At 45.4% G+C, this 9,955-nt stretch overlaps 1 protein-coding gene across 1 annotated transcript; it reads right to left on the reverse strand.

The window, feature by feature from the left end:
• Positions 1–794: 794 nt before the first annotated feature.
• Positions 795–3,163, reverse strand: LOC310963147 (homeobox protein Nkx-2.5-like; the record flags this gene model as incomplete). The annotated part of the gene is made up of 2 exons (XM_083935829.1): positions 795–1,441; positions 2,737–3,163. The coding sequence occupies 2 exons, from the start codon at positions 3,161–3,163 to the stop codon at positions 795–797; spliced, it is 1,074 nt and encodes a 357-aa protein (XP_083791955.1).
• Between the last annotated feature and the right edge of the window lie 6,792 nt (positions 3,164–9,955).

Raw genomic sequence — 9,955 nt, forward strand, 5'->3', positions numbered from 1 at the left:
CACTGGGACAAAGTTCCCGTCGCGGGGCCTCCTCCGGCAGCTCTACCTAGTTACGAGCAGAGTTCGGCTCCGTGCATCTGATCCACCTCTGAGCACTGCACGCAGGGCAATAATTGGATTATTATTGTTATTTATTTTCATTTCCATATGGGAAATAGTTTCTCTTCCGCGGCGGTGTTGCGTTATTATTATTTCAACAGCTCAGAAGAGAGGATACCCTCCTTTTTCCCTTTTGTTGCCCGGATACAGAATCAAACGCACCTTTTCTCATTTCTCTTATTTATTTGAATAGATGTGAAATAGACTGAAACAATTCTCTGTTGAACAAAACACTTTAAAGCAGTCAAATCTCCCCACAGCCTAAAAATATACCATGTTAAAAACAAAACATAAAAAAAAACCGAATCATCTCTTTGAGTTCAAATAAGGAGAAATGTCGAGCTTGTGCGTAATTTCCCCCTCCGCGCTTCGGTCCCACCGGTGCCAAACTAGAGCACCGACCGTTCTTGACCCACTAAATGAAATTTCACCCAAAAACTTGGACTGTTCGGGTTCCTTTGTGTGGTCCCCGACCTCTCATTTCGGCTCTAATGCACCTTAAGGAGCCGAAAACGTGAGTGAAATTTCATCTCGTCCGTCAGGTGAATCCAAACTCACTTCCGTTATATAAGAAATACTGTCTGTGTGGCGTTTCGACCCAGTTAACACACTTCTAATAAAGTTGTGGGTTGACCAAAATGAAAGAGCTCCATTAAAAAAAAAAAAAAAAGACCCCAGTTCTGTTCTGGTGGAGGCTACCAGGCCCGGATGCCCTGCAGGGAGCCCTGGCAGGATGCGACCGTTGTCCCTTGATGTGTTTGGGCCTGTGGGGAGCCGCCGAGGCCGCTCACGTTCCCCAAGTTCATGTTCATGAAGGCGTTGGAGGTGCTGGACGGGGGGAGGGCAGGGATGCTGGTGTACGTGCAGCTGTAGTTGGAGTTATAAGCGGGGCTGTTGTACGTGTAGGCCGGGTATCCGTTATAAGTGTACGGGTTGGATCCGTACTGAGCAGCGGCGGCGGCGTAGCTCTGCGCACCGCCCAGACACGGCTTCCCATCTCGGACGAGCACCGGCACGGCGACGCGCCGAGGCGGTGGGGGGTGGTGCTGCTGCCCCGCCGCCTCCAGAGACTTGTCCTGCCGCTGCCGTTTGCACTTGTAGCGGCGGTTCTGGAACCAGATCTTCACCTGGTTCGAGGTGAGTTTGAGGGTGGTCGCCAGGTGCTCCCGCTCGGGGGCGGACAGGTAGCGCTGCTGCTTGAAGCGTCGCTCCAGCTCGAAGACCTGCGCCTGGGAGAAGAGCACCCGAGGTCTCCGCCGGCTCCTCTGCTTCTGCGCCGGCCGCTCCGAGTCGCCCTGCCCGCCCTCGGCTGCCTCCTCCCGGGACACCAAACCACAGCTCTCTGGGTAGGTTGGAAGGACACATTAGAAGTCTCAAATCACCGTGCGTAAAAAAACCAAAACGAAGAAGAAGATGCCAATTCTTTCAGTCTAAAGCCTCACTCTCACGAGGTAGGCTTTTAACAGAAGCTAGGGCACTTTTAAACTTCAAAACCAACTCCCAAAAAATCCCCCAAAATCACATGGGACATTTCCTTTAATGGATTAGAAATTTCCTATAAAATAACAACATTTTTAGCCAAAGTGCCCAAAAAAACAACCAGATTTTTATACAAACATGAGACAATAGATGTAAAACACAGGTGAGCTTATTTATAAAAGATACAAATACAAAAACTCCTATTTTTGTCTAGAATACACAATGGGCCAATTGCAGTTTCAGGCAAATAGTTCAGATTTGAGTGACTCCCTGAACTCGAACAGCTTGAAACCTCTTTTTATTTTAACTGTTTCTATCTCCTGATGAGTTCTGCAGCATGTGAGGCGGACGGGACTGTGTTTACTGGCGCTACTTCGCCGTGTCACTTCTTTTACAAGCCTCTTTAAACTAATTGTCGGTTTACGGTCCACACATCATAACAGACGGAACAGGCTGAACCACTAGAAAGTGTTTGACGTTTCCAGACTTTACTGGATTCGTCTCAGGGCCTCTCTGATAGCTCTTTATTGGGATAACGCGTGTGGAGGTGGAACAGGCCTCATGGAGGCGGAATCCGCTCTACACATATCAGGAAATATCTCTCCAGTCCACGCTACCTTCTCTTTATTACACTGCACAATTCATATGTTTGTACTTTTGCTAAATGTCTATTTTGGGCTGTAGTTGGAGTTTCATCTTTAAGCTCATCCAAGTGGCGAAACAATGCAATAATAATTAAAATAATGGAATAATTAGCCACAATAGAGCTGCAAGATAATTTAGGAAAATGACACAAAACAGATATTTCTGTGTTTTTCACGCTTTAGGCTGGAACAGTCATTTTTCTATTGGTGTGATTTGTGCTTTTAATTTGACAAACTACAGTGTGCGTAACGGAGATTTCTCCAAATGTGCCGTGACGGTTCAGGTTACAGGTTGAGCTGTTTTCAGGCTAAACATGCAAATGATTTTGTAGCCTTTGAAAACGTGAGATTGTAGTTTCAAAGCGGCCGCTTGCATTTCTAATTCATGTTGTAGCACTTTGGACATTTTCTCTGTGAAACATTATTCTCGGTATTATTGAAATGATCCTCGTTACACGCGTCCTTTGTTGCCTTTTGTCTGGCCTGTACAGTAGCGGCTTGTGCTTCAACTCACTGTTCTCCTGCTCGTCCAGCTCGGCGGCTTCCAGCTTGGCTCCCTGCAGGCCGGGATGGACGTACATGTCCGGGGACAGGCTGGTCTCCCCTCGGTCCTCTTCCCGCACCGCCAGCGCGCTGAGGTAAGCCAGGTTGTCCTCTCCGTCCGAGAAGGGAGGGCTGTCTCGGGCTCCGGCGTGCATGCAGGACGGCGGTGTTTGGAAAAGCTGCTGGGGAGGAGACCCGGTCAACTGCTGCTGAGTGTGGGCCCGGTGCTGGAGCTCCAGGGACCCGGACTGTTGTTGTTGTTGTTGCTGCTGCTGCTGCTGCTCCAGCTTGAGGATATCCTTGACAGAAAACGGCGTGGAGGTGAGCGGACTCTGCAGCATCATGTCATCCAGCTCCTGCTCTGCAGCACCGAGGAAATGAAGCCCGCCGAGTAACATGCACACCCCTTCTCCCTTTCCACTCGTTTCTAGCAAATAATTGAGCTTAATAGCCCCTTCTTTGGTAATTGGAGGTGCGTTAAGCCCCTGGAATCCCTCATCGCCGTAAAACGCACGAAAACACGGGTATTAGTCCCGGTTTTGTCCATGCAGGTCTCCTCTCTGACAGATATAATGTCGGGCTTTGTAAAGAGGAGTTTGGCCCGGGACGACGGAGCGCCTCTGCCTCCTCTGATGTCAGGGGGAGGGGTTGTGTGAAATGGAAAGTGCGTGTGGGCTGGAAGCATTTCGGAGAGAGAGAGAAAGAGACCGAGGGAGGGAAGGTGGAGCATACGTGACGCACGTTCACGTACTGGCTTTGTTTTCGGACTTCTGTGGATATGTTAGACCGTGTTAATCCCTCTGTACTCACTGACCCCCCCCACCCCACCTCCACCCACCCCATAGCCTTTTTACGCACACATTCTGTTACAAGAAGCACGTTAGTATCTCTACACCGTGACTGCAAATATGTGACCTGCATATGAACTCTGTTTTATTGTGTTTATTAACATGTTAGATGCTGTTTTTAACCGGTCTGTACACCGGGCTCCTTGTGTCGGTTCGTGCGTAAAATCTGTGCGCTCTTTGGAGAGGCGCAGCATGCGGCGCACTCTGTGGCACGTGAAGGTCAACGGTCAGGTCATGGGATTAATAGAGTCAGTGGGTGGGGCAGGGGGGGCTTTACCCTGTAGTTTAACTTCATCCAGAGAGTTGATGGTAAAGTAAAAGTGTGCCATCACCTCAGCCTCATCATCATTACGCAAAACAAACATTGTTGGATTTCGGCTCGAGAGGTGAGGATTGAGCCACCAGAACGTTTCTTCTTATGCTTAAAGTGTTCAAAATGAATGACACAGACAGGAAATGGCGAATTTGAGGGTTATATATTCAACTATGGGCCTCGCAGCCCCTCCAACAACCGAACTCTTGATCCAAAAGATGCACTTCTATTTTCCCATCAGGTCGCTGAGTGAACCCGAGCGGAGGCCGCTCCCACCGGGGGCTCCTTTGCAAAGACATGTTCTAAAGCTGAGGAGCTGTTGACATCCTCAGCGTTTTAAATGTTTACTCTTCATATTTAGAGGAGACGATACCAAAGTATCCAGAGACACAAACGTCCCCGTTTGATGTAATAATGGAGCCATTAACATGTTTGGCTGAGTTTTAAATGTTTCACTCTTCACTCAGAGCACGAGAAAGCTCCATTAACAAAAACATCAGATAAGGAAAAAGCTCCACGGGTTAGAGACATCCACATTTAAGATGTTTCTAAAGATGCTGTTCCCATGATGCTGCGCTGCTCTCAGCTGAACTCAGGTAGCTATCCTTTCATTTTATTTTATTGTCACTTGAAACTTAATTCTCTTTTTGAGGACATGACACAAATAGAGCACACTGGCACAGACAAGGGACAACAGAGACAACGCACACACACACACACACACACACACACACACACACACACACACACACACACACACACACACACACACACACACACACACACACACACACACACACACACACATCTGAAGGAGACACAGTTATGGAGCTGTAGAAGTTTATTCCATGATCAGGAGACACAAGTTGTTCTCTATTACTACGCTGTTGGATTTTACCTCCCTGTAGTTTCCCTGCAACCGCAGCAGCAGCAGCAGCAGCCGCAGCCGCAGCAGCCGCAGCAGCGGCAATAGCAGCAACAGCAACAGTAACAGCAGCAGCAGCCGCGGCAGCAGCAGCAGCAGCAGCAGCCGCAGCATTAGCAGCCGCAGCAGCGGCAATAGCAGCAGCAGCAGCCGCCCTCCCTCGGTGTCCCTCCGTCCACTTTATCGCGGGTGTTGTATTAATAACCGCCCTGGGCCGATAAGCGGGGCCCCCCGGGGCAATTAAGATTCCTCCAGGAAAAAGTGGCTGACGTTTTTAGCCGGAGCTAATCTGCTGCTATCAGCTCCCCTTTCCGTTTTGCAGCGGGACCCCTCGCCTCTGTCACCCCGCGCACTCTCCGCTCTCTCCGCTCCTCCTGCGGTTTAAAAACCCAAGTGAAAACAAACAGTTAATGTTATTTAATCATTAATATTTCAAGTGTATTCATTTATTTTTAATCTTAAAGTTATGATAAAGGGAGAGAGAGTGTGCTGCTACAAGGACTTTTATTATTATTATTATTATTATTAATAATCATGCAAACTGAACCTTAGTAAAACTTTCTTTATTTTTATATATTTATTTATTTTTTACAATATTGCAGTTATAACAAAGGGGCAGAGGGTGCTGCTACATTAACTTATTATTATTATTATTATTATTATTATTATTATTATTATTATTATTATTATTATTATTACTGTTATTACTATTATTATTATTCAGAAAAGCATCGATTTATCGAGTTAAAAATAAAAAAATCCATATTTTATTTTAAAATTCTCCATCATATTAATTAATATAATTTCTAATAACTGAAATGTCAAGCTTATCATGTTTATTTATTTATTTTTTTTTTTTACAATATTACTGTGTAATGATAAAGGGGCAGAGGGTGCTACTACATTCACTTATTATTATTATTATTATTATTATTATTATTATTATTATTATTATTATTATTATTATTATTATTATTATTATTCAGACAAGCATCGATTAATGGAGTTAACCAAACTCAGTAAAACTTTGTAATTTCGTCATTTCATTTCTTTATTAAATGCATCACAAAGTCTTTAAAGCCTCCCCAGACTTCTTTACATGTATCTGGTTCTGCCGACGACTAAACCCTTCTTTCTCCATTCTTCTCTTTTTTTGGGTCTAGAAAAACAGTCAGATTTGAAGTTTTTGTGTGTGATTACTGAGTATAAATGCTCTTCATGTCATTAAACCCCTGAAATTCCCATAACTCTGAGCGAGGACGAGGCCCTGGTCCAGACACGATGCTGCTGTCAGAGTTTAAGCATTTCCAACATTGACCTTTTATTACATCAGCCACAGAAACCCCCAGAAATCCCCTCCTTACACTAAACTCACTCAAAAGTGTTTGATTTAACTCTTAAATCAAAGTCAATGATGTTGTAAAGCATTGGGTCCTGCTCTCTGTCCGACTGATGGACATGAAGTCAGTGTTTTAAGGAGAAGCTCGATCTTTTTGTCCAAACGAATCACAGGAAAGTGCTGAGATCAACAGTTTTTTGAGGTTTATCTTAAATATAAATGGTTAATGGACTTGTACGGCGCCTTTCTAGTCTTCTGACACTACTTGCCACGTTCACCCTTTCACACAGACATTCACACTGATGGCGGTGGACATCTACAGACCATCTAATCTAACCATTCACACCACATTCACACACCCATGAGCAGCACGGGGAGCAATTCAGGGTTCAGTGTCTTGCCCAAGGACACTTCGACATGTGGACCAGGTGAGCTAGGGATCGAACTGCCAATCCCTCGAATGGAGGACGACCCACTAAGCCACAGTCGCCCCTATAAGAATATAAGAAAGAACGCACAGTAAATGAATGTGTAGTGTAGCTTTAAAGGTCATTGCAGACACATGCTTTTATTCTGAAATTGTAGGCCGCTGTCATCCTTAGCGTCTCTTCTATCTGACAGTTTTTCATCAGATCGTTTATGCCCCAAACAAGAACTTGAGAAATTCTTTCTGATCATAAAACTCCGTCATTTATCTTCCGTCAACTCGTGAAGTTCAGCTGCGTGCTTTTTTATTATTCCACCCTTCGCTTTCAAAGCTTCCTGTCAGGCTTTAAAAACACAGCTCAACTGTGTTTCATGGCCTGGGTTCAGAGCTGCCTCAGGGCCCCGCAGACATCTGAGCGCTCCTGAACCAACTGGAAACAAGAGCGCCATTTGTTCTTTGATTCTCTGTTATCATCATTTATTCTGATCGTGCTCCATCTAATCTTTTAATCCTCCAACTTTGTGATCTGAGGAGAAGTTAAGAGAATAATTTGTGCACAGAACAAATCGGTCAAAGGTTTCGATGTTACAGTCATAAAGTATTGGAACAAATAACTTTTAAGGGTGCAAAGATGACGTCAAATCAGGGAATATCTATATTTTTATACACATATTTGATCTTTCTACGTGTGCACAACAGGCAAACGTTAGGGCAGAGGTCTGCAACCTTTACCTTTACTGTCAAAAGAGCCATTTTTCCCCCTCTTCACCAAGTCAAATTTGTCTGGAGCCGCAAAACATATTTGATCTCACAGCTTATAAAGTTGTATATATAGTTATATGACATATACATTTGTTGCATTTATGAAATTATAGAACATTTCATTCCTATTACTATTATCATTATTATTACCTGTTATAAAAAAATAGTTGTTGGCTAGTTTCTCACCACGTATCAAGCAAACGGGTAAGCCATCAATGTTGGCAGTGTAAGCAAATTGATCTCTCCACGCAACTCTCTATTCTCCTCTGATAAGTGTTTTTAGGGGGGGGGGGGGGGGGGGTTATCCACGGTTAGCATCCTGACAGTGCGGGTCAGAAACTCCAGTTTAGCAGGGAAAGGTGCTGAGCGACAGCCGTAGCATGTGACGCATATTTTAGTTTCACATAATATTTTTTTTAAATCACCTTGAACTCCCAGAGAACAGGTGCTCCCTTTGAAAGATCGTCCACCATGCAAAAAAACACATCATTTATTTCCATGTTATTTTTTAGCAAAGCTACAGGAGCCACTAAAAAGGGGCTGAAGAGCCGCATGAGGCCCAAGAGCCGCGGGTTGCAGACCCCTGCGTTAGGGCTTCACAGTTTTCTCCATGTTATCATCGTTTTGATACACTCAACTGTTGCATGTATGGTAAATGGTAAATGGACTTGTACTTATAAAGCGCCTTTCTAGACTTCTGACTACTCAAGGCGCTTTCACAGTGTTTGTCACATTCACCCGTTCACACAGACATTCACACTGATGGCAGTGGACATCTACAGACCATCTAATCTGACCTTTCACAACACATTTACACACCCATGCACAGCACGGGGAGCAATTCAGGGTTCAGTGTCTTGCCCAAGAACCCCTTCGACATGTGGACCGGGGGAGGTGGGGATCGAACCAAATATACAAACAACAAGAAGAACGAAGAAGAATTACTTTATTAATCAGGACCGATATACATGCAACTAATGGAGAGATTTTAGAGCGAGGGGGCTGCCACTGACCAGCGCACAGAGCTGTTGGGAGTTCGGTGCCTTGCTCAACAGCAACTCAGCAGTGCCCAGGAGATGAACTGGCACCTCTCCAGCCACCAGTCCACACTCCATTCATGGTCCACACAGGGACTCCAACCGGCGACCCTCCAGTTCCCAGCCAAGTCACCTATGGACTGAGCCACTGCCGCCCCCACAAACAACAAAATATATACTGTAAAGATAAATGTATCCTGATCCTGCTTGGAGCCTCTCACAGAGCTGAGCTGGGTATAACTCCTGATGTGCAGCTCTATGATCTACGTTTGCTGGAGTCAGACACACACACACACACACACACACACACACACACACACACACACACACACACACACACACACATATATTATACGTGTGGTTGTCCCTGTACAGACTCCCCGGCGACTCTCCAGTTCGCGCTTCATCATCATCATGCGCGTCCTCGTAAAAAAGTGCCAAACAAGGCAGGAGAGTGTTTAGACTGGCACACTGGACGCCTCCATTTACTTTAAATAAGCATTAAATCCAACGACGCCAGGCTGAGCGCCGTGGCGGATGGGCCAACGCTCTACAGCAGCTATTGGAAATAGAATAAAAACTGTTTGAGTTCAAGTTAAGTGACAGGATGGGTTTGGTTATTTTAGGATTTCCAAACTGGGGTTCAGGGTTCTCCAGGGGTCCTTGAAGTGTTCCCAGGATAGAGTCCCGTGTAGACCGAACCAGTGAATAGTAGAAACAAACATCACCTCGACTGAAATGACATTACTGTATTAAGAAAATGCTTTTATCCAAGCAACTTAAACAGCCTGGTCTCACCAAAAGGCGTGTGAATGACACGCTATTTCTCTCAAGCCATCTCGCGTATAATTACAACGCATGTCATGATTTTTGCGTGTCATTTCACGCCATGTAGTCTCAATTGACTTGTATAGTGCAGAGATGGCGTTGTCATTTGACGCACAAATGTCATTGAGGGAAAACCCACGTGTTCGTATTTCTCCGCAACCCTAACCCTAACCCCTAACCCAACCCTAACCCCTAACCCCTAACCCCTAACCCCTAACCCCTAACCCCTAACCCTAACCCCTAACTCTAACCCTAACCCTAACCCCTAACCCCTAACCCTAACCCTAACCCTAACCCCTAACCCTAACCCTAACGCCAACCCTAACCCTGGGGAACTACGGGCGTTAAATGACACGCGAAAAGCTTAATATGCGTAGACATGCACGCGAAAAGTCATGAAAGTCATGAATAGTGGCGTGCTATTTATACGCCCTCCCATGAGACCACGTAGACTTAAACGTTCAACCAAGTGGGTACAACAACATAAAGTGAAAGAAACGTACCAAAAGATGCTGATCTACTGAAATGAATCCAGTGTAAACAGCAAGTCTTATACGGGAGTTCTCAAGGGACAAACTCACGTCCTCCCAATCATACAGCAAAATACAGTATGTAGCTAACCTTTAGCACAGGGATCACAAGTGATCCAGTGAAGGGTCGCTGTGTCTGCAGGTTTTCATTCCAACCAAGCACGAACACACCTGATTTGAG

This window comes from Echiichthys vipera (genome assembly GCF_963691815.1).
Source record: "Echiichthys vipera genome assembly, chromosome: 2".
In the NCBI taxonomy this organism is placed as follows: Eukaryota; Metazoa; Chordata; class Actinopteri; order Perciformes; family Trachinidae; genus Echiichthys; species Echiichthys vipera.